The sequence below is a fragment of the Aedes albopictus genome, chromosome 3 (assembly GCF_035046485.1).
Source record: "Aedes albopictus strain Foshan chromosome 3, AalbF5, whole genome shotgun sequence".
In the NCBI taxonomy this organism is placed as follows: Eukaryota; Metazoa; Arthropoda; class Insecta; order Diptera; family Culicidae; genus Aedes; species Aedes albopictus.
In genome coordinates this window covers 101401063-101426243 of record NC_085138.1, presented here as the reverse complement: position 1 = coordinate 101426243, position 25181 = coordinate 101401063, and the positions used below count along the sequence as shown (strand labels likewise).

At 37.9% G+C, this 25181-nt stretch overlaps 1 protein-coding gene and 1 long non-coding RNA gene across 13 annotated transcripts in view; one reads left to right on the top strand and one right to left on the bottom strand.

Annotated features, from left to right (window-relative positions):
- LOC109410825 (high affinity copper uptake protein 1) overlaps positions 1–25181 on the bottom strand; it is a 127479-nt gene that overhangs the window by 20405 nt on the left and 81893 nt on the right. For 8 of the 12 annotated variants that reach the window (XM_062859024.1, XM_062859027.1, XM_062859029.1 and 5 more), the window contains 2 exons: positions 10208–10479; positions 4030–4059 (listed from right to left, as the gene is read on the bottom strand). In XM_062859024.1, coding sequence (XP_062715008.1) covers positions 4030–4059; positions 10208–10479 — 302 coding nt within the window. The remainder of the gene's footprint in view (positions 1–4029; positions 4060–10207; positions 10480–25181) is intronic. The other 4 variants (XM_062859033.1, XM_062859032.1, XM_062859035.1 and 1 more) reach the window with 1 other exon arrangement.
- LOC134291368 (uncharacterized) lies at positions 19983–25177 on the top strand. The gene is made up of 3 exons (XR_009999051.1): positions 19983–23063; positions 23157–23323; positions 23392–25177. It is a non-coding gene; the product is annotated as an uncharacterized LOC134291368 (long non-coding RNA).

The window sequence follows — 25181 nt, the reverse complement described above, 5'->3', positions numbered from 1 at the left end:
AAACGCATTGTTGACGTCAATGCGTTCGACGTGACATTTTGGACAAAAACTGACTGCTTTTTATTAACTGAACAACGTTACTTGTGTATGACTAGGTTGACATTTCTAGGCTACGCTTGAGAAAATGACATGGTTTATGTAGGACAATTGAACGAATTTTAATAGTTTTCATAGTATTTGTAGGGGGATGAATACATAATAGTTGACATGCAATCTTTATTATTTTGAAATTTTATTGCAATTAACTGACCAACTTGGCGTATTTTTGTTCAACTCTTAGATGGTATTATGACACCAACAGAAAAATATCAGAAGTTCAGTTACATGTTTCTGTGGGTTTTGAACTGATCACAATTTAAGGACACAAGAGAGGAACACAGAGAAGTAGAAAACGATTAGCGAAATCAAGAAAATAATTTGACACAGGATCGACTATATTTTAACATACAGGGCTCGATTGATTCGATGAAAAAAACAAACATACGACAACTGACTTCACGAGAAGAAAAACATATTGAACCATACCTCAAAATCAAACAAGAAGACAAACACAAACCGTGTGACCATAACACTACATAGGCAAATCCTGACTGACTGACCAATTGAAAACTTTCCAACCTTCTACCGTAACTTTCTGAGTCAGTAGGCAACAGTGTCTTAATGGATATCATTTTCCGCGTACGGCTGGCAAACTGCTTCTGAAAGATTACGTACTCTTTTCTATCTTCGGGTCTAGTGTAGAGGTTTCAACTCTATTCAGAGTGCAGCTAGAAACCTAGCAAAAAAAAAAAGTTATATTTTGATGCTGATTTTATTGTAAAGGCTACCACCTGAACTAAACAAGTTGTTTTCATGATATTTTTGTTTGATTATTCATAATTACTATAGTTTATATTTGAAACTTAGGGGCCATCCATTAAGTACGTCACGGTCCTAGGGGGGAGGGGGTTTGTGAAAGTGTGACAAGCAATGTATTAAGTATAGGAAAAACCCGTACGAAAGGGAGAGGGGGGGGGTTGAAAATTCTCAATTTTAGCGTGACGTACTTAATGGATGCTCCCTTAGACGCGATCCAGTGTTATGATCAAAAATATTGAGAGTGTCATACTTTTTGTTGTACGTGACTGGTGAAAAAATCCCTTGATAGTGTTGAAAAGCTGTTGGTCATAAGAAAAATAAAGTTTAATATATACGCGTATACGTCTAGTTGATCTGCAGAAAAAAAATTACCTCTTAGAGAACAGACTTTATGATCGGAAGAATGCGAGTAACTTCAACAACAACAAATGCATGAGATGTACATACCACAGACAAACAGACGAAACGCCTAGAACAATTTTCGTGAAAATCCATCGCCCAGTTCACACTACCATCACCTGGTGGAAATGTTTCACGAAACACTGCGTTGTGCAATATCGTCATCAGAAGGCGCTAGTGTGAAACGTCAAACGCAAAGAAAAACGATGGGCACTCTTCTGGTTATGGAAGCCACAACCAAGATTCAAAATGATCGTTAAAGGCGTGGTCAATGAAAATTTCGTCAGTGTTACGTTTGTTTGTGTGTATACATACCATACCAATGCTCACGAAAAAGCAAAAAAATACTACCGCTATGGATATTAAAAATTTTATATTAAATTTTTTCTTCAGGCAAGCAAACAACACCAAACTAGTCAGTTAAAACTAATAAGTGATTTTGTTTATTATAATCTAACGAACAACATGAACAGTCGCTTTCTCAAAGGTCTTCAACTCAACGCTCTCTTGTAGACCGTTTGATGAAAAAAAATGTTCAAAAGAGTTACGAAATCTCACCGAAAGCACCATAGATAAACTAAAAGAGACTGGTTATGCCCAAATTGAATACAAATTTACGCATTTGCACGTCCTGCCGTCTAGACTTTGACAAACGAGCCATCTGTATATCATCGGTAAAGCAGGGCGTAGGAAGTTTGAAAATTTCGAAAACGACAACTGAGAAATTGCCAGAAGTGCTAAGTGCAGAGAGTCATGCCACCGTACCATGAGCGACATCTATTTAAACAATTTAATCACGCCCCTTTTCAAAAATGCTTTGAAATATACTTCAACATCCATACCCATTTCAATATTTTTAACGTTGCAAAACACGCTTTCAACATTCATCTTGAAGAAGAGGGAAAACACTTGTCCTCAAATGTAACAGCAAATAATGAATAAACGACCAATGCGCGGAGGGCGTGATAAAATCGGAACATTACTGTACATATAATATACATAATACATAATAAAAACAGCTTGTTTTACTCACGCAATGCCATTAACAATAAAATCAGCATCAAACTGCGATTTCCGGCCGAAATAATTTACACTAAAAAAAAAGTTATTACTAAATGTGAAAATTGTGAAATGTTTGAATTGTCATAACTTTTTTGTTTATTAGTTTATCATCACCAAATTTTTATGGTAGATTGCTAATACAATGGGCCGTTTTCCCTAAAAAAATACGTTGATAAAAAGATAGGGTTTTGAGATATTTGAGTTTTTGTGACAAAAATGATATTTTTTAATGTTAAAAAAAGATTTTTTTTTTCACAGTGTATATTTTCTTAGGAATCACCATTTCGTTATCTAACTTTGCTGAACAATAAAATCAGCATCAAACTGCGATTTCTGACCGAAATAATTTACACAGAAAAAAAATATTTACCAAATGTGAAAATTGTGAAATGTTTGAAATGTTATAACTTTTTTGTTTATTAGTTTACCATCACCAAATTTGTATGGTAGATTGCTAATACAATGGACCGTCTTCCCTAAAAAAATTACGTTGGTAAAAAACTAGGGTTTTGAGATATTTGAGTTTTTGTGACAAAAATGATATTTTTTAAAGTTAAAAAAGATGTTTTTTCACAGTGTATATTTTCTTAGGAATCACCATTTAGTTATCTAACTTTGCTGAAAAATTAATAGCAATCGAACGAACCATTTTGGTTGTGCAGATTTTTGAATATTTTTGAACCATTTTCACATAAACCCTTTTAAAAAGTTAGTCGTGATTCAAAATAAAAATTTGATATCGAAAAATGGCGATTTAGATGGAGCTGAAAAACTGTGCAAAGTTTCACTTCAATAGAAAATTATGAATTAAAAAATTTCCTTAATTTTGATGCTGTTGCTTGGAATCGCTCAATAGGGCCTTTTTCGAATTGTGTAACCAGCTTAGGTCCCGTAACTTGCAAACGCAAACGACATTCGCTCTACATAAGACGCTGATTCTTTTGGTTGCCCTCTTCGGTCACGAGGCGTGGACGTTAAAGGAGGTAGACCAAAAAGCCGCCAACGCGCTGGTTGCACGTGGTTGAAGAAGTTCTGCGATTCCTACACGTTCGGGGAAACTGAAAACATTAGTCCTGTTCAACGACGTAGGTTGAACTTGCTCGAAGTTGCTGCATCCTACTCTTACCCATTTGTCAACAAACGGGAAAGAGCGGGATGGAGCAAGTTCGAGTAAGTTCAACCTACGTCGTTGAACAGGACTATTGTCCAATACCGACAAAGATGGTACTCTGCAATACGCTTGACGTTGGAGTAAAGCTACTTTGTATCCAAGTGATGATAAAAACATGTCATAGATTAGTTAACTGTACTACAAAATTAGTATTATTTATCAACTATTGTATGAATGTGTCCTTGGTCAAATCTTACGTGTATTCACAATACCGGATAAATTAATTAGTATTAAAATATTTCTACGAATGATGACCGAATGCATAAACCAGGGAAACAAGGATTACAAATAGCACTACACACTGCAAAGAAATGAACAAACTATAAACTAAAACTATACAAGAAAATATTCCGAGAAAATGAAGCACGAATTAAAAACTGTGTATTAGGTTTCCATCCAATCACCCGCTATAGAAAGCTGCTAGAAGCATCCGATAAGAACAAGCAAGTACAGAGTTTCGCATGCGCAACAAGTGGGTATTTAACAAACTAAAGTGTACAGAGTGCAAACATAGTCAGTGCAATTTCTCCGGAACTTACGGTTGCTTGTGGATCACTTCGCCGACCATGCTGCACAGGCATTCGGATTGATTGCATTCATCCGAAACAAGCGGAGCGACAATTTTCCGCGACGAGCATTATCAAGGACAGGCGGCGGAGTCCGATGTCGATGAGGATTTATCGTTGGCATGGTGGGATGGCGATGACGATGGACGATCATGACGACGACGACGACGACGACAGGACACATGATTCGGTTCGAGAATGGAGAAAATGCAGGTAAGTACAGTTATGAATTGCGATAACGTGCAAATATTTCTGATAAACGTGACCGGGAGCAAACACTCCGCCGGTTCCTACCCTTTCAATTAAATGACTGCGGAATGTGTTGCAGGAGGATGAATTTATATTTTCGTTGTAGGAATGGCACGTAAACAATAACCACACCAGCTACGACAGCGAAGTTGTCGCATCGGAGTTTGTTCGTGAATTCTGTTTTCAATAGGGGAGACCGGGGACTTTAGGGTGTCCGAAAGAAAATCAATGTTCAAAAAGTAAATTTTATGAATTTTTTAAGCGTTTTTGTAGAACATTTCGATTTACAAAAAAAATGGAGATTTCAGCTCCATTATTTTTTTAATATTTCCGTATTTTTTTAGAGGTAAACATAAATTAGTAAGCTAATAATATGAAAAATCTTACGCGTCATTAACAAATATGTAGCATTATATACAAAAAAATAATTACCATGGCAGGAAAGGGGTCGAAAAATCGTGAAAATTGTCATACGTAACAAATTGATAGTCCCTAAAAAGGTTTACAACCTTTTCAATTTTATTCCGAGTCTACTCGGAAATCTACTCTAGCCAAAGAACAAACCAACTAAATAATAACAATTTTTATTATAATTTCTATTTTTATTATTCTTATGCTATCACGCCGAGGACCTGGGATCGAATCCCACTCCCGACAAATTCGCAAAATGTGAGTTCTTCCTTCGGAAGGGAAGTAAAGCGTGGGTCCCGAGATGAACTAGCCAAGGGCTAAAAATCTCGTTAACAGATAAAAAAAAAATTCTTATGCTATTTTTATACATAATCAGTCATTTGCAAAAAGTTACATTCACTTGCTGTTAATTCGCTTAAAAAACATGTTATCAAAATACAATGTACGGAAGGCTTTTTCACAATAGTTTTATCTGAAACTCTGTCGAACAAAGCACTGGTGTATTACCGTAATCTCGCAAAGTGACGTAAGCGCCATTCCGATTTTCGACATCTTTTGTTTTACATCTGGTGAAATAATAAAAGTATACCCCAGTGCTGTATTGCCTGCATAGGCCCTGGCATAGGCTGCACCCTCTGCGCTTTTTCAGTCGTAGAGCAGTCTGAAAAACGGTGTTATTGTTACAATCCGAAACGTTAATTCTGGTCGTATTGGAGTCAAAGTAATTCCAATGGGACATGTTGTGTTGCTTTGGGTAGCAGAAACCCCATTTGCTCCTAGAGATTTGAAAGAAACAGGGCATTTAGGTGCCCACTAACTCGATAGCTACAATACTCGGAGTGGAAGCTCCGTAGCTACACAAAACGACTGGTTTGTCCGAAAATATTTTGAATGACTTCGCTCAAACTGGAAACATTTGACCGAAAGTTTCTCCAGACTGATCGTTCAGCACACCGGAAAGCTTTCTTGTAAGCCTTGTTAGCCGACTCAACCGAAAGACGTATGTTTCAAATTCTTCTACATTATTGTTTCCCAAAGCATGGCCAAATCAGAGTTCAACTCAGGAGTACCGTAAAACGGGGTATCATTGATCGGCTTGACCCACGTCATGAAATGTTCGAACAAACATTTTTCATTGAATCAGTTTCTGCTCAAGCATGGTATTTTTTAATCTATTATTGTTTAGCAACTAAATTTACATGAAGTTCATGAAAACTGAGTTACATAAACACACACACTTAAAAAATAGTACCGAAGTCGGTTAAATTTTCCACCGAACTGCATCGGTTGCCTACAACCGAAGAATTCGTTTTAAAGTAAGTTTCCTGTGGCAATGTTTTGAAATTTAACCGAGGCTTCGGTTTCATTACAAAAACATTGAATAATTTCATTGTCGCAGATGAACCGAAATGCACCGTAAAAAGGACATGTAACTGAGTTCGGTTGGCTAAAACCGAGAAAACTCGGTTCAAAATATTGAAACGTCAGTGGAATGAATTCCACGTCGGAAATTGTAATCGAACGTTCGGTCTTGATGGAAGTAGGTAGCCATCTTTGGTTTGAGACGAAAGTCTGATACACGGTTCTTCTTCTATAAAATCGACGCTTTGGCACACAGAATAAGGTAATTAAAGTTTGGTAAGTAATTTCTCTATGAATTTAGTCAAAATAATTATCATAGTTGTTTTCAGCTCGAGGAAGCGATAGTCACGGCTCTCACGGAGGTGTCTTCCGTAATCGTTTTTGGAGCAGTTCATTGTGGAGCAGCAATCATAGAGCTACTGGAAACCTGCCTACCATGGCAGCTGTGAATGCTTGATTTGCGAATGGCCGTGATATGAAGGCATCATATAACACATTACTAAGTTACTGACAAAGTGGATAATAAAACATGATTTACTTAAAACTTGGCAAAGGCTCCTGATTATTATTCCGAACTTATGAAAGACTTGAAGTTCTGAAACACTCCTAAAAAAAGAACCGAATCCCGGTTCATTTGACTGCAAGTTTGACAAATTTCGGTAATTCTGAAATAATCTAGAAATGAACCGATATTCGGTTGTAATTGTTTATCTAACGAGTTTTTTTTCGGTAAGTTTGACAGATTGATGTCAAGAAAGGTGTACCGAAGACTCGGTTGATATATGTTGAACCGAGTGGACTACCGAGCGTTCAGCAGATAAAAATTCGGTTGAAATCTTAATATATAAAAATGAGTTCAAAGTCCCTTTGAGGCAATAAAACTCACGAACGGGTGAACCGATCAGAATGACTCTTGCACAGTTCGATTCGTATTCATGGGGGCTGTGTTTATAAGTACTAAAAATTAAGAAAATCAACTAAGAAAGTAAAAAAAATGATGAAGTACTGATTTGTTATGAACTGGGAGGAAAATCAACATAATTGAAATGAAACCAATCTAGAGTGCGATGCTTTTTTAAGCTTAACAGTTGTCAAACCACCACAAGACGGCAAGACAAAGTTTGCCGGGACAGCTAGTTCAATTATATTTTAAGTGTGTATAAAAAATCGCTTTTTTCTCACACATTAATGCTTGGCGTGAATACTAGATACAATTTGAGGTGCGAAATCACTATATAATTTTTATACAATATTCCACAGTTGAATTTCATAAACGAAACTTTTGTGAAAGTATAAAATATATGATTTATTAAGAGTAGTCTTTAAATTCTTTACATATTCGAACATATTTGAAATCAGGGATCCAGAATTTAGTAAATAAGGGTGGTTTCAACATAAACAAACATTGATCACTAAGATGATCAATGTTACCCCAAATCAACAAAATCAAAAATAATAATAAAAAGCCTATTTTAACATGTTTCAAAGTTGAAAAACAGGTTACAAGTAGCTTAACGCATACTCAGAGGGTCAGTACTTGTTTTAAAAATATAAAACTTGGGACGTTTGCTTCAAAAAAGGAAAATTTTGATCAATGTTACCCCGGATTACGATACATCTCGTCAACTCATGACAAATTCTGTTCAAGCAGTGTTAGGTTGAGTGCAATGTTATGTTAATTTATTGAAGAACGTTACTATCTAAGTATTCCATCAAACTGGAGCGTCTGAAGCTAATATTTAAGCTATCTTAGATAATGTGATTATTATAGCTGTAAGATTCTGAATACACTGTCACAGTAAGGACTGTATCGGAAATTAACTATAAACTTTCACAATTGCCTAAAAAACAATCTGTTGGAAATAAACATAACTTTATTTTTTGGAGATACTATAAAAATCTTTAAAATAAAGAATGGCAGTTCTGATTTTCTAAAAATAATCATTTAACTTGGACTTATATCTCAAAGATTGCACATATATTTTTAAAATTTTGGAAACCTCCTAAACATTTAAAATTGCGAAAACTGTGGGAAAATATTCAATTTTTTCTCTTATTTTTGCGCAAATATATTCTTTTCCAGAATGCTCATGATATAGGAAAATTTTTTTTATCAAAAAAAATCCCTCCGCAGTTTAGGGCAATTTTTAAAATGGAAAAAGGTCATTTTCGAGGAACTCTTTTTTATGCGTCTTCAAAGAACGATTACGCAAATAAAAAATGCATAAAGGTGAAAATTTGCATTTTTTCAATTGGGTATGTATTTAAATCTATTGAAGAGGTAGTTTTACCAGAGAACGGAATTTTATAACAACTGAAGATATTTAAAACAGAGCGTCAAAGTTCGACCAAAAAGTAGGTGTTTTTTTGGAATAGACCATATTCTCAATGTTGGAGGTTTTTCTATCCAAAATATGCATTTTAAAAGTCGGTATTGAGTGATATGTTATGTGTACATAACTGCTAGTAATAATCATTATTTTCCAGATTTTTCCCCGTACAATTTTTTTTTCGCTACAAATTGAAACGTTAAAAAAATTAAAAAAATGCAGTTTGTACAGATTGTTATTTTGTGTGGTATACTCAACGAAGCATATTGTCAATAATACTAAACATTTTCCAAATTTCTTCAAGCTGTTCTAAACTTAACTATATTGTGAAGATTTCATAGAAGAATCGGTATAAAAAGACCAACCGTGCTTCGAGATAGAGTATTTTGAACGTTTATAGTTAATTTCCGATACAGTCCTTATACACACTTCATATGAAAGAAGCAACATTAGGTTCACAAGGTAACCCATACAGAAACTACCATACAAAAACGTTTTCAACATAGAGTTATTCGGCTACATTATTTAGGCATCTGTAAATCTGTAAAAAAGACTGCTGTCGTTTTTTACGCTTATTGCAAAAAATTGGAGTTTAAAGAAAAATGCAAAAAAATGCTCTTTCGTGAGGCTTTATGGCAAATTGCAATTTTTCAAAAAACTAGCGGAGCTTCCAAATGGTTTTTTGATCATCGAAACGTTCTACAAAATGATTCAAACATGAAAATCTTTCGTTTTAGGGTTGGGCACCTTGACTTTCGAATAGATTTTTTGAGACGTCCTTTTTTTGTAGATTTCGAAGACGATATTCGAAATGGTCAAGAAATATACACAGGAAATTTCATTTGATATCACGTTTCTTCTCAGCTCCGTACTGCGGTCAAGAAAAAATCAACGCTGGATCATTTCTTGCTGTGCATATTGATGGCACAATAAAGTTATAGAACGGGGATATCTCGTACCAACCGCTCAGCATAGTATATTATATAGTATAAATGTGAAGTAAATGCGTTGGCGGTGACTTTGCTAAGAAAGTTAATGTCATTTCGTCAATAGGATGGGATGATAGTAGAAAGAAATCATGTCTTCACGAAGATTGACCACATTTTTTTATTGTCCCCGACAAATCTCGCGCTTAGTATCATACGAGCGTATCTACAATGATCGATTTCTCTTCATTGATTTTTTCTTTGGTTAGTAACTGAGATCATCCGAAGATTTAAGGTATTTCCCGGAATAATCCAAAGAGAAAATGGATGAAGAGAAGTCGATCATTGCAGATACGCCCGTATGATACTAAGCGCGAGAAATGGGCGTCTATTACCAGATGATAAGGGGCCATATAGCCACAGCTGTAAAGGCGTAGGTATTCAGTATGACCTTGCTGAGGGTGGCGGGTTCGATCCCCGGTCGGTTCAGGATCTTTTCGTAATGGGAATTTCCTCGACTTCTTTGGGCATAGAGTATCTTCGTGCCTGTCACACGACGATATACACCTGCAAAATGGTCATTGGCAGAGGAAGCTCTCAGTTAATAACTGTGGAAGTGCTCATAGAACACTGCTGAGAAGCAGGCTTTGTCCCAGTGGGAACGTTACGCCAAGAAGAAGATTACCGGATGATATCTAGTCAAGTATCTAGTCGGAAGAGTAGTATTATCTTCGAGTTGCTCCGAATTATTTCTTAGATTTTCATTATGACATTCAGCACGTCCATTTGTCTGTGCGAACAAACTCCCGGTCACAAAGTACGTGCTCCCCCCAACTAAAAAGTCACCGTTCCTCAACTGCATTCTATACTCACTGGACCACTCGGGAAGCTTCGTCACCGCCACCGTTCGTCGCGAGACCGTTGTTGTTGGCAACATTCCCGTTACCGGGGCTTTTCTCTGTCACTGTAACGGGCCGGTACTGGAGTGCGTTGTAGGTTTTCCAGAACAGGTGTTCTCTGTAGTATTTGAGTCCTTCGTAGAGGGCGGCCATGATGAAGATCAACAGCATAGACCACAGCAGCCCGGACAGGCTGTCGATTTTCCATTGCTCGAACAGGATGGTTTCGTTGTAGCCACCGTGGAACTGAAACATCAAAGAAATCCGTTGAAATCAACTCATCCGTGTAGTGATGGATGTCATTAGCGTGAAACATGTACGACACAGTGTTTATATGACGAATGATTTTAGAACTGATTCAAGTTTGATTGAGTGATATGTTTCATTAAATGCAACCTAACGGCTAGTTAGATGAAGATTTCCCAATGACAGGTAAATTGTACCCTACTTATAATGTCCAGGAGCTTTCACTGGATCCAAAAAAACCACACATCGTGAATCATTATTGTATACGAAAAATCGTATATTTTCATAAACTATATCAAAATGGTGTTATTATATGTATACTAGCTGACCCGGCAAACCCTGTATTGCCCATTTTAAGGCTTTTTACGGCTTTATCAGCATTCGCAGCCATTTTGGATTTGTGCCTCGAAATTTCAAATTGATAATTCTCTGTCACCAAAGCGAATATTCGTATGAAAAAGTATCATCCTATATGCTCACTCTTAGTGATGGCGATGATACTTTTTCTGCTGCGTTGCTGTAGAATTGACAGTTTTTTACCATTTCAAAAACGCGAGGCAAACAATCATTGAAAAGCAAAAAGTCAATGATTCGTTTGAAATCTTAGTGATGTATCATGACACCTTAATTGTCCTTTATTATCGTTTGTTGATTTTTTATGCGAAGGTTCACTCTTTCGTAACAGTGTAATACAAAAGAACAGCCTATTTTTAAAAAGAAGGAAAAATCACAGATTATCTATGCATCCCCTTTGTACCGACTTTTCGAACCCTCTAAGCAGAATACCCTCTTCGAATGAGTGTAATCAGTTTCGTACCTTTCAATTCCGCCCAATTTTGCTTATCCTTTGACCGATACGCGTATTTCGACTACCACTTGTAATCTTCCTCAGTGTCAGTTATGCACTGTGGATATGCAGTTTGGTTGGTAACCAACTCTTTATCAGCGTCACTTAAAAAGACAAATCTGCCATAGTATCAGTTCAACTGCCATCAACTACACAACATTGCCACTTGAAAGAAAAACCTATGATTAAAAGAAGACCGCAAACATTTTAAAAGTTTGACTTGAAAGAACAGCCTATTCTCAAGTTATGCAGATTTTTTTGTTTAATTTGTATAAGTTCCACTTTTTCAAGGAGGGGGCGGGGTTGAAGTGTTGGATCTCACACATTACGCCACCATAGAAACATTTCCTACCTTACCTTCTAAACCCTCCACATTTCGAATTTGGTTCCATTTGCTCGATTGGTTCTCGAGTTGTGCATAAATTTCCGTTCCATTTGTATTGAAGCCCCTCTTTCCAAAGGGAAAGGGGTCTCATACTACCATAGTCATAGGAACATTTTTTGCCTTTTAAAACCTCCGCATGGCAAATTTGGTAACATTTGCTTAATTAGTTCTCGAATTATGCAGACATTTCCGTTGCATTTGTACGAGAGTCCCCCTATTCAGAGGGGAAGGGGTCTCACACACCATAGGAACACTTTTTGCCTTCAGAAACCTCCACATAGCTAATTTGTTTTCATATGATTGGTTCTCGAGTTATGCAGAAATGTTTTCGTGTGTATGGGAGATCCCTTTCCAAAGGGAGAAAGCGTAAAAACGTAAAAACATTCTTCACCTTCTGAGTTCTCTACATGCCAAATATTGTTATATTTGCATGATTGATTCTCATGTTATGCCGAAATTTCCGATTAATTTGTATGGGAAGCCCCCCCCCCCCCCCCCCCTTTTGAAATGTGGAGGAGTTACACACCACCATAGAAACATTTGTTACCTTCTGAATCCTCCTCATGGCAAATTTGGTTCCACTTGCTTGATTTATTCTCAAGTTATAGGGGAAACAGGGGCATAGCGCCCCGCCTAAGCATATGCGGTAATAAACCTCAAATTATACTGTTTTTAAGGGTGCATTTTGCCTTGGAGAGTAGTTTATTCCCTTATCTAAGAGACTTGAACTTTTGGCCCATGTGCCCACAAAATTTCCCATTCAAATAAACAATTAAAAAAAGTGTTACTTTTTAGGTGTCGGAAAACTGTAGGAGGCAAAACGCCTTTTTGGGTGAGGCAAAACACCCGCTGGCATTTTCCGCTTTGACTTGTTGTGAAATACCAAGCCGTTCTTAGGCTTAACCTGCTCAGTTTTAGTTCTAGTATGCGTGCATCTAACAAAAACCTCCACAATATGATGAAATTGCGTGAAGGCGTTTTGCCCCCGGAAGTGCATTATGCCCGCAGTTCCCCTACATACATTTCCATTTTATTTACATAGGAGGCCCCTTTTCGGAGGGGGAGGGGTCTGAAACTATCATATGAACCTTCCCTGTTCAAAAAAAAAAAACCCCTGCAAGCAAATTTCTATACCAATCGGTCCCGTAGTTTCCGAATCCATAAGGGTCAGACAGACAGAAATTCATTTATATATTTATAGATTTATATAGATTTGAGCGTTAGTTCAGGTTTACAATGACTTTTCTGTACCATGGGCTTAGAGCCGCTTGGGTTGGCGCGGCTGAACCCGGGATCAGTCCTTCTCGTAGATCTCGACAAACACACGATTGCTTCGTGGTACTATTCAAATGTTGTCCTGAAGTGGTACGCAGCCAACGTGATTACATTCGTACCCTAGGAAATGGAACCTCCCAACGCATCGGAACTAAAGCCCATCGAAAAAAAAACTGGGTTAGGCATTACGGAAGCATCCCAAGGAGGTGAACCGCATGGTGAAGAAAAAGTGGGTTTTCATACAGAAGAAGCTGTAGCCAGATGTTGTACAGCACATGAAGGTCCCAGTACACATACACATGTCAAATGGTTGGCCAAACATACTCAACAAATGACCAACACAACGTGGTAACCTAGGATGAATGTCGAACTACAAATGGCTAATATTAGTCCATTTCCAATTTGAAAGCAGTTTTCTCGTTCAAATCTAAAATTTTCGCAGTGAAATTGTATTCACTGTGTTTTGGGTGGAGAATGGAGTACAGTGAATATATTTTCAATGCAAACATTTAAGTTCTGAGCCAGAAAACTACTTTTTAATTTGCAATGATGACGATTTTGTCAATGACGAATCCTTCAACCTTAATGAGTGGAGTTAAGTATACGGTGCGAGCATACGGTTATGGTATTGAAGTTGAATTAATATTGTCCGAAAGTCTGAAAAGTCTGAAAGTCTGAGGAAGAAATGTAGACGGTTGTTCAATAGAGCAAAAGTTACATCTGTTTGGGTTCAGTATAAACAGGCCCTTACAGAATATAACAGAGAATTGAGGCAAGCCAAACGGAAGGACTGGAGACGGGTGTGTGAAGAGGAAGACACGCTCCTACAGCTGCAAGGCTTCATAAAGTCCTTCCGAAAGACCATGTCTTGGAAATCTTAAAAAAGAAAATGGCAGTTTTACTGTTGATTCTTCTGAAACATTAGAAATAAGGATGAGAGCTCACTTCCCAGGGTTGATACCTTATTCGGATGAAGAACAGGACTTAGATAAGGTATTAAGACATGCGGTTGACCAATGCCTATAAAAAAGCTTGTGAAATTTTTACCTTGTTGAAGGTCGAATGGGCATTGAGTTCTTTTCACGTTTCAACCTGCCTTTCAATCTGGAATTTTTCCAGCTTTACTTTAACAGGGAAAAAAGGGGAAACTTTGGACAAAAGACTGGTGTTTCACTTGTATGGTGACCTAAACAATCGAGGTAACCGCTCAAGCTTCAAAGACTTGCATGTATATCAATTACAGGGGCAATGAAAAGCACACCAATGGGATGCATAAATTTATTTTATTTATTTTATTTTATTTTATTTTATTTTATTTTATTTTATTGATGCACAAGGGGGTCATAGGGTCAAGTCTCCAATGCAAGTCCGAGAACTTGCATTGTCCATAATACACCTTTGAATTTGGGAGTAGGCATAGCAACCTCTTTAGCTCTGCGGCTTTTAAGTTTTGCGTGGCCTTAAGGATTGGGAAAGGTGGGAAATCGATGTGGTGTATTGAGCTGTAAGAGAATGTGTTGTTAGTTAAATGGTCAACGTAATTTACCTTTGGGTCGCTTGTTTGGGGTAAGCGTTTTGAACATACATACTGGTTTTGCTGGGTTGCTATTTCCTATTTTCGTTCGATCGTTTTGTTTTTTGTGGTAGGTAGTTGTGATTAAATTTTGGTTATGTTCTTGGAATGCTGCTTCGTCCTCATCGCCATCTCCATCGAAATACGATAAGCCTATGTCATTTGCTGCCTGCGGTTTCTAGCAAATCGTCTTCGTAGTCCAACTTCACCATCTCCTGCTACAATCGCTTCGTCGCTTTCTTAAATTCGGCTGTCATTATCAATGTCCTTCCAATTCCAACGAACATCCGTCCATATCTACCTCTTGTCTACCGCTGGATTTCCACGTGAAATAAAGTCTTTCAACTTTTTCCCGGGATTTTGTAGATTAGTTCTTTATGCATGCTTCCTTTCCTGAGACTTTGGAGCACGTCTTAGACATGGCTGAGTACAAACAATGCTCATCTCTAGCGATATTTTAACCAGCATCGCACCACCGTCGTACTGCATTACTTCCATTATTCACTGCTATCCCTGCTTACTGCTATCACTCATGATACTCAGATACATAAAAATATAAAACAAATGTTAGTAGCGCTTTTGGTGATACTCTCACGACGGCCATTCAGAATGGTTCAACGGATGCAGATGCGAAGATCATCCCTGCTGACTAGCAGCGTTCATGAAACTCAGTTGAAGATGAAACTTAAAATATACGAACACGAAGAGCAACAAATAGACGAACGCGAATATTCTAAAAAAAGAATGATCTTCCATCCGATCTTCAAATGATCCTTACAAGCAGCATCTTTCGTTCAGGCACTTTTGAATGTCCGTATGCAGCTTGTTCTCACATGAAATCTGCCTCGACCAAGTTGGCAGAACGCGCCCATACCCCTTTCTGAACCGAAGGGCAGGGACCAATGGGATGCATAAATTCAAGCCATATTAGAGTGTGCTAATACTAAAAAAAAGAAAAAAAAAGAAAAAAAAAATACTTGTCAGAGGAGAAATTACGGGTTTGCAAATATCTGCATCATCTCCGATAGTCAAGCCGCTATAAGGGCTAAGGGCACTTACGTGCCAGTTGAAGCTAGTGTGGGAATGCATTCTTACTCTGAAGCAATTTGCCAGCAGGAACGAAGTAACATTATACTGGGTGCCCGGCCATTGTCGAATTCGGGGAACTGAAAACGCCGACAATCTAGCCAGACAGGGTGCAGCATCGAGCTTTGTAGGTCCTGAATCAGTTCCGGAGTGTGCTCTTAGGACGAAACTAAAAACATGGGAAATGTCTATGGTAGAATTCAATTGGAATGCCACGGATACATCCAGACAAGCAAAAAGAGTGTATGCTGCACACGGTTTGTTCATGCACCGAGAAAAATTTCTACTCAATGACTGAGTTGGCCTTACTCAGAAATCGAAAAATCCTTTGTTTTCTTACTCAGTTTCGGCTAAAAGTGGGACAACCCATTCGCAATGGGTTGTCCCACTTTTAACGGAAACTGAGTAAGAAAACAAAGGATTTTTCGATTTCTGAGTAGGACCAACTCAGCCACTGAGTAGAAATTTTTCTCTGTGTGATCTTTGACGACAAAATTCCTTCGTTGTTGCTATGATCGCGCGATGCCCTTCAACCACGACACATTCGGGATCTTGTCATGATCACTAGATTTCCATCCGTGAGGGCACAAGAAGATATTGTGGTTTGGTATTAAATAATACTGCCCTTCAAAAGGCCTTCCCCTAATTGATGGCGGTGATGCTAATGGTCATCACGTCATGTGGAAAAGTTTATCAGACGTTAGAAAAAGTATTGGAGTTTGTCACGAATAGGACGCAATCAGTGAAGTACTAGCTTGAAAGTAGTGAGCTGGATTTTTCTATGGTGAGATGATCAGATCTTCATTTCTGCAATGAAATGGTGCAAACAGTGTGGGTATTATGATTTCGTGACTAATTTGATGCTGTTTGAGCAAAAGTTTGGGTAACTGTGTTTTTGTTTTATTTATTTCTTGCAACTTCAACAACACAGTTACCGAAACTTTTGCTCAAACAGCATCAAATTAGTCAAGAAATCATATACCCACGCTATTTGCACCATTTCATTGCAGAAATGAAGATTTGATCATCTCACCATCTCACCATACAAAAATCCAGCTCACTATTTTCAATCTAGTACTTCACTGATTCCGTCCTATAGAAAGCAACGCACCTGGAGAAAACAGTGGATCACAGATGATACCTGGAGGAAGATAGAGGAGCGAAGGAACGCCAAAGCCGCGATAGAGCGAGCCAAAACACGAGGAGCCAAAGCCGTCGTAGCCCGTCAGCGCTATTCGGCTCTCGAGAAAGAAGTGAAACGCTCATGTGGGCGGACTCCCTAGCCGACGAAGGCAAGAAAGCCGCAAACACCGGCGACATCCGTCTCCTCTACGATGTTTCACGTCGCCTTAGTGGGACCAAGATGAATGCTACGATGCCCGTGAAAGACACGTCTGGACAGTTACTGACCGACCCGGCTGACCAGTTGAAACGCTGGTTCGAGCACTTTGGACACCTTTTTCAAGTGTCGGTCACGCCATCAACAAAGCAGCTTGATCCGCCAAGGGTTCGACGCATTAGCCGTGTCAGCACCGAAGCACCATCAGTGCAGGAGATGGAAACAGCCATCCATAGCAAGAAATCGAACAGAGCCCCAAGGGTCGATCACATATCAGCTGAGATTCTCAAAGCTGACCCCGTCGTATCCGCACAACTACTGCATCAATTATTCTGCAACATATGGGAAACCGAGACATTTCCGGCCGACTGGATGCAAGGCGTCTTAGTAAAGGTATCCGAAAAGGGTGACCTGACTGTATGCGATAATTGGCGGAGCATCATGTTACTGTGTATCGTTCTCAAAGTCCTCTGCAAAGTGATCCTTAAACGGATACAAGAGAAGATTGACGCAACTCTCCGACGGCAGCAAGCAGGATTCCGTGCCGGACGATCCTGTGTGGATCATATTGTCACTCTCCGTATCATCATCAATTAATTCCAAGAGTCTCTCTACCTGGTGTTCATTGATTACAAAAAAGCTTTCGTCCATCTCAATCACGGAAACATATGGGAAGCCCTCAGCCGCAAGGGTGAGAAAATCATCAACCTCATTGAAGCACAGTACAAAGCATTTTCGTGCAGAGTACTGCACAACGGTGTTTTGTCCGATCCCATCCGGGTCATTGCTGGAGTGAGGCAAGGATGTATCCTATCACCGCTACTGTTCTTCATCGTAATCGACGAGATCCTGGTAGGTGCGATTGACCGTGAACCCAATCGTGGATTGCTTTGGCAAGCCCATTACCATGGAGCACCTAAACGACTTCGAGTTCGAACTGGCTGATGACGTTGTTCTCCTGGCTCAACGGCACTCTGATATGCAGAGCAAGCTCGATGATCTTGCCAATCGCTCCTCAGTGGCAGATCTTACCATCAACGTCAACAAGACAAAATCGATGGATGTAAACACGGTCACCCCCTCCAGCTTTATGGTAGCTGGGCAATCAGAGGAGAATGTTGAAAGCTTCCGATATCTTGGTAGACAAATGGCGGCCGATGGCGGCACCAAGATCGACATAGGTACACGGATCAAGAAGGCGAGGGCTGCTTTTGCGAGTTTAAGAAATGTATGGAAAAACAACCAGATTAGTCGACGCACCAAAATCCGAATTTTCAACTCGAACGTGAAATCTGTGCTGCTATACGCCAGTGAAACCTGGTGTGTATCAGTGGAGAACACTCAACGGCTGCACTGCCGGTGGAAGCATAATTGTCACATGTGCATTTTTGGCAATATTGAGATTTTGCAGCCCATGACCATGTATCATGGTGTACTACCATATAGGGACATATAAATAGGTAGTTTGTTCCTAAAATTGTTGAAAAAATGCAACGCAGATTTGTCACATTCTGAAAAAATGGATGCATAAGTGTCACGTTTCATTGGAAAACCTATGAAATTTAAAAATCGCTCTAAAACAAAAATTAGTGCTCAATTTCAAAATTGGTTGATGTTAGAACACGATTCGGCATTTATGCTTCATAGTTGAGGCAATTTACTTTTTCGAACTTTGGACGCGATTTTTCTGTTTTTGCACATGTGACATTTATGCGTCCACCGGCAGTGCAGGTCTTCATCAATAGATGCCTGCGGTATATAATTCGTGCATGGTGGCCTCATAATTGGATCTCCAACGTGGAGCTCCATCGCCGATGTCATCAAAAGCCAATAGCGACAGAAATTCGGGAGCGAAAGTGCAGGTAGGTCGGCCACACTCTACGCAGGGGTGGACACGAAATCTTCAAGCAAGCGTTAGATTGGAACCCAGCAGGACATCGCAGCAGAGGCAGACCCAGAGGCCCATGGCGGCGCAGCCTCAACAACGAAATCAAGCAAATCGACAGAAATTTGACCTGGCCACAGGTCAAGGCGATGGCTGGCAATCGCCCAGGATGGGAATCTTTCAATTCGGCTCTCTGTACCACCGTTGGTGCCCAGGACTGAAAGTAAAGTAAGTAAGTGAGATGATCAATTCTCCATTTCTGCAATGAAATGGTGCAAACAGCGTTGGTTATATGATTTATTGACTAATTTGATGCTATTTGAGCAAAAGTTTGGGTAACTGTGTTGTTGTATTATTTATTTCTCGTAATTTCAACAACACAGTTACCCAAACATTTGCTCAAACAGCATCAAATTAGGCAAAAAATCATATAACCCACGCTGTTTGAACCATTTCATTTCAGAAATGGAGAAATGATCATCTCATCATACAAAAATCCAGCTCACAACTTTCAATCTAGTATTTCGCTGATTGCGTCCTATAGGACAGATCGGTGAAGTACTAGAATTGAAGTAATGAGCTGAATTTAAGTATGGTGAGAAGGTCAATTCTCCGTTTCTGCACTGAAATGGTGCAATAAGCGTGGGTATTATGATTCCTTGCTTAATTTGATGCTGTTTGAGCAAAACTTTGGGCAACAGTATAGTTGTTTTCTCCATTTCTTGCAACATAAACAACATAGTTATCCAAAGTTTTGCTCAAACAGCATCAAATTAGCCAAGGAATCATTATACCCACGGTTTTTGTACCATTTCAGTGCAGAAACGGAGAATTGACCTTCTCAACATACAGAAGTTCAGCTCATTACTTCAATTCTAGTACTACACCAAACGTGTCCTATGGGGCACGTTCGGTGTAGTACTAGATTTGTAGTAATGAGCTGAATTTTTGTATGGTGAGAAGGTCAATTCTCCGTTTCTGCAATAAAATTTTACAAAAAGCGTGGATAGTATGATTCTTTGCCTAATTTGATGCTGTTTGAGCAAAACTTTGGATAACTATGTTGTTTATGTTGCAAGAAATGGAGAAAACAACAACACTGTTGCCCAAAGTTTTGCTCAAACAGCATCAAATTAGGCAAGGAATCATAATACCCTCGCTTTTTGCACCATTTCATTGCAGAAAAGGAGAACTGACCTTCTCACCATACTAAAATTCAGCTCATCACTACAAATCTAGTACTTCACCGATCTGTCCTATTGACAAATTGTAATATGCTTCATAAGAATTCGTATTTGATTTTCTCTTTGTTTTCTTAGAATATGAAAGCAATGGGTAAAACCTGCACTGTGGGTAAACACGACGTCCTATGAATCCACATGCAATTAAATGCGAGCCACACACTGTTTGTTTTATTTATCTATATATATATATAACTTGCGAACGGATGGTCCGATTTGTGTCGTCTAAGTTTTGTTCTGTTAGTTTTCACCCAAGGCAGGTTTATGAGGCCTAAAACATGGGAAAATTGAGAGTTTTTGAAAATCGGGTTTTCATACATTTTGAACGGGACTTGGGCACTTGGCTAGGGACTTGAAACGTCAAAAAACGCAGTAGGCAAACAAACCAAATTTAAGTTGTATACTAAGCTCATTACGAAGGATTTTAGCGAATGAAGGACCTTATATCAATGCACAATGGGTCCAGAGCCAGATGTAAATCCTCTTCCTTAATATACTGTGTGTTGTAAGTGACCATTGCACAATGGGTCCAGAGCCGCATTTACGAAGACAAAAATGTTTGTGCCTAAATCTTAAGTTTTAGATACATGGTGTCTTTGGGAAAGTTTTTTTCATATTTTTCGACCTTTTTTCTCATCATTGTAAAATTAGGGTGGTCCCTCTAGTTTAGCTGATCCAAACATCTGCTTTTTAATAGTTTTATGTACGCTTACAAAATGTTCTACAAAGTTGTAAAAGAACTTATTTGGAGCAAGTTTGCCGAAGAAACCATTATTCTATATCTTATGGTTCCTAACTTATAGTTTTTTAAAAGAATCATGTTAGGGTGATCCATGAAATTCAGTTTTCTTGCAATAACTTTTAATCCATTCGATTCTCGTAAAAACGTTGTTCCGAGCACTTTTAGAACTATCAATGACGCATATTTTTTCCAAAGAGCTCAATGTTCTATCTCTCACAATTAAAAAAATATTGGCTTTTTTCTTCAAAAAATCACTTTTTTTTTCAAAAAGTCATACATCGAAAAGAAGCAAATGAATTTTCAATCGCCGAATTGCATTGAAAAGATCGGTCTCTATTATATTAATGGTGAAAAATTGTGGGTACCTTTTTTGTTTGGAACTTTTTATTAAATTTAAAAAATACGGTTTTTTGGATAGAAAATCAGTTGTAACTCTTAAAATCGATGAGATACAAACTTGGTGTCTTCGACAATATTTTAAGTTTTAAGATGCTCTGAAAGTGCTCAGAACAAAGTATAGCGAAAAAATCAACGCATAACATAATAATGAATAAAAACGGATTTTCATAGGGTATCGCGCCACTTGGGCGGTGGCTTCTATATTCGTCTGTTTTCCACTATAACTCAGTCAATTTTGAACCAATTGACTTGAAAAGTTGTACACGGGTAGATACTATACCTATCTCACCACATTCCAAAAGTTGCATCAATTGGTTCAAATTTGACTGAGTTATAGTGGAAAACAGACGAATATAGAAGCCACCGCCCAAGTGGCGCGATTCCCTATGGAAAACAAAACAATTCAAGAAAATTCAAATCGTCTTTGTTAGATAGATCGAAGTAACCATGTCAAAAAAGTTTAAACTTATTTATATTCTACATTCCGTCAATGGACTCAACTTAAAAAGGGATTTTAAGCTAATTTCCATCAATTAAATTTTAATTTTATCTATTTAATTCATGGATAGCGAAAATGTGAATCTCTGGTAAATATTGATGTTATCGCAAAGGCCTATCAAAGTCACATAGTTCACAATATCTTACCAACATTGTGCCTTAATGGTGATTACAGTAAAAATAAACATTGGATCTAAAATGAAATGGATGACCATTCATCAAGCTACTTTGATCTATCTAGCAGTGACGAATTGAATTTGCTTGAACTGTTTCGTTTTTCATATGAAAATCCGTTTTTATTCAATATAATTTTATGCGTTGATTTTTCGCTATACTTTGTTCTGAGCACTTTCAGAGTATCTAAAAACTCACAATATTGTCGAAAACGCCAAGTTTGAATCTCATCGATTTGAGGAGTTACAACTGATTTTCTATGTAAAAAATCGCGTTTTTAAAATTCATTAAAAAACTTCAAACAAAAAAGGTACTCACAATGTTTTTCACCATTAATAGAACAGAGTACGATCTTTCAAATGAAATTCAGCGATTGAAAATCCATTTGCTTCTTTTCGATGACTTTTTGAAAAACAGTGATTTTTTGAAGAAAAAAGTCAATATCTTTTTAACTGTGAGAGATAGAACATTGAGCTCTTTGGAAAAATATGCGCAATTGATAGTTCTAAAAGTGCTCGGAACAACGTTTTTTACGAGAAACGAATGGATTAAAAGTTATTGCAAGAAAACTGAATTTCATGGATCACCCTAACATGATTCTTTAAAAAACTATAAGTTAGGACCCGCATAACAAATTACAATTTGCCTTAATCTCCACACAATAAATATCTTGTATGTGTTAATGTTAATATACCACACACAGTTGCTTTCATGTTCAACAATATGAAGGTCTGTGCATTCGACTGTATTCAATGGTTTAATTAACCCATAGCAAGTGGTTACAATGTATTATATTGTGCAGTTATTGTTAAGTTATATGAGGATGAATATTTGCGAGAAATGGTTGAAAAATAGAAGCACAGTTTGTCAAATGGTTTACATTCATATTTGCACAACACACTGACACATGTGCATTCAACTACATTTTACTAAAGTTGCACAATATGACAAACAGTTTCGTACATTAGTATTTGTGATCGATTGAAACTTGACCAGAGGATCTACTCAACTACTTGCAGCTTGACATTTTGCAATAAAAAAAAGAAAAAAAAAGTAATTTGTTTGGTCGCTGGTGTTTAAATGCAGTTTCGGAAAATCCGTTCCGGGATACATCTGAAACGGCAGATTTTATGCATTTCGGTGAGTATTCTACTAAGCGTTCAATGCATGGCCACAGGTTTGGCGACAGAAAGTGAGTTTTTTAAACAAACCATCGATCTTTTCTCTTCGCAGTTGTGCACAGATTTTACCCAGAGCTCGACCCAGAGGCATTCCCCGACAGATCCAGCCCAGTAACTCCCAATACCGATGACCTGCGGCAGCTTTAACTTCAGCATTGTTGAAAACCTCCGGTAGAACTAAAGGAGAAGAAGAGCGATGTCGTTTAGCAAAATGTTCATGTGAGTTGCAATCGATACCAGCGGATGGTGATCCGCACTGACTAATACGCATTGTTTTTGTGTTGTAGACATGGTTCCGATTCTCGTCGCTCAACGGCCGGCAGAGAAAAGTGAACAAAATGTGGCTCACTGCCAGCATTCGTTGGAGCCGCAACAATTGGTGGAGGAATTGCATCTAGTAGGATGGGAGTGGCTGCTGGGCATGATGCTGGAGGTAAATAACTAGTCTTGGAATAGACGGTAAATAGTTGATGAATAAAAAATCTACAGAAAATAAAACACAACCGCCTTTTTATTTCTAAACGGTTGAAATGCAGCAGAACCATATATCATAGGCTTAAAATACCATGAAATACCATTAATCAATAATATCACATACAGTGCTCGTTTTCTCCCAGATTTATTGTGGAACTGTTGTCCAACCATTTGCTATGCAGTGAATGGTCTGAAAAACTGGATAATATATTGACCGTATCCTTTACTGTATTGCGAAAAATTTGTTCGAGAAAACGAGCGATTTTTTATGGTAACCTATCTTAACCGCCTATTCAACATACTGTAATTTGGCGGATTACCATTTGTCAAACTGGCAAATCTGTACATAGAATGGTTGTCTTACTGTTATCTTGGACAGCCTGAGAAATGGTTACATGACAATTGCTAATAGTTATCCACAGTATGAGAAACGTTGCATTTACAGTTTGTGATTATGCGGGCGAACCATAAGATATACACCCAAACCTCATTTTACGTCCACTATTGGCCTAGCTAAATAAAATTCTACTGCCAATATAATAATTAAAATAGACATTTTTATATTTTTGTACACTTCTCCTCAATACGTAGATGTTTTAAAAAAATATAAAAATGTTGAGTTTGCTCATTGTCTTGGCGGTTGAATTTTTTGTCGCTTAGCCATGCATGGACGTAAAAAAAGTACGAGGTGTAGAATAATGGTTTCTTCGGCAAACTTGCTCCAAGTAAGTTCTTTTACAACTTTGTAGAACATTTTGTAAGCGTACACAAAACTATTAGAAAGCAGATGTTTGGATCAGCTAAACTAGAGGGACCACCCTAATTTCACAATGGTGAGAAAAAATATCGAAAAATATGAAGAAACTTTCCCAAAGACACCATGTATCTAAAACTTAAGATTTAGGCACAAACATTTTTGTCTTCGTAAATGCGGCTCTGGACCCATTGTGCAATGGTCACTTACAACACACAGTATATTAAGGAAGAGGATTTACATCAGAGCATATTTTTCACGTGATTTTTCATGTTTTCGTTATAACTAAATGGTTTATTTAATTTTATGCAATTCAGTATTATAATTTCTATTTTATACTACTCATTTCAGTATCATAATGACTTACTTTTCCGTACCGGTTCATTATGCAACTGAAATGAGTTGCATAATGAAAAATAGTTGCATAATGTTCATTATGCAACTCATTTGAGTTGCATTATGAACATTATGCAACTCAAATGAGTTGTATAATGAAAAAATCATTGCATAAAATTTTGTATGGAACTCGTTGCAAAACTCGATTTTTTCAGCACTCTTCGTATTTATCCAACTCGGCAAGCCTCGTTGGATAAATGTACGACTCGTGCTGAAAAAATCAACTTTTTGCAACTCGTTACATAAATAACTATTAAAGTTCAAGATCAGCAGAAGTATAATGATTTACGTTATCACACAGAATCCAATCGTTAAAACATACAGAAAAAAAACTCTAATGGCTGTAAAACACCACTCTGTTTATTTTACCCACAATTCCCCTTAACCATTAAAGTTTGTAGAAGCAAATCCGATTTCGACAAGCCCTGCTTTCCATATATCGTTACTGTTACT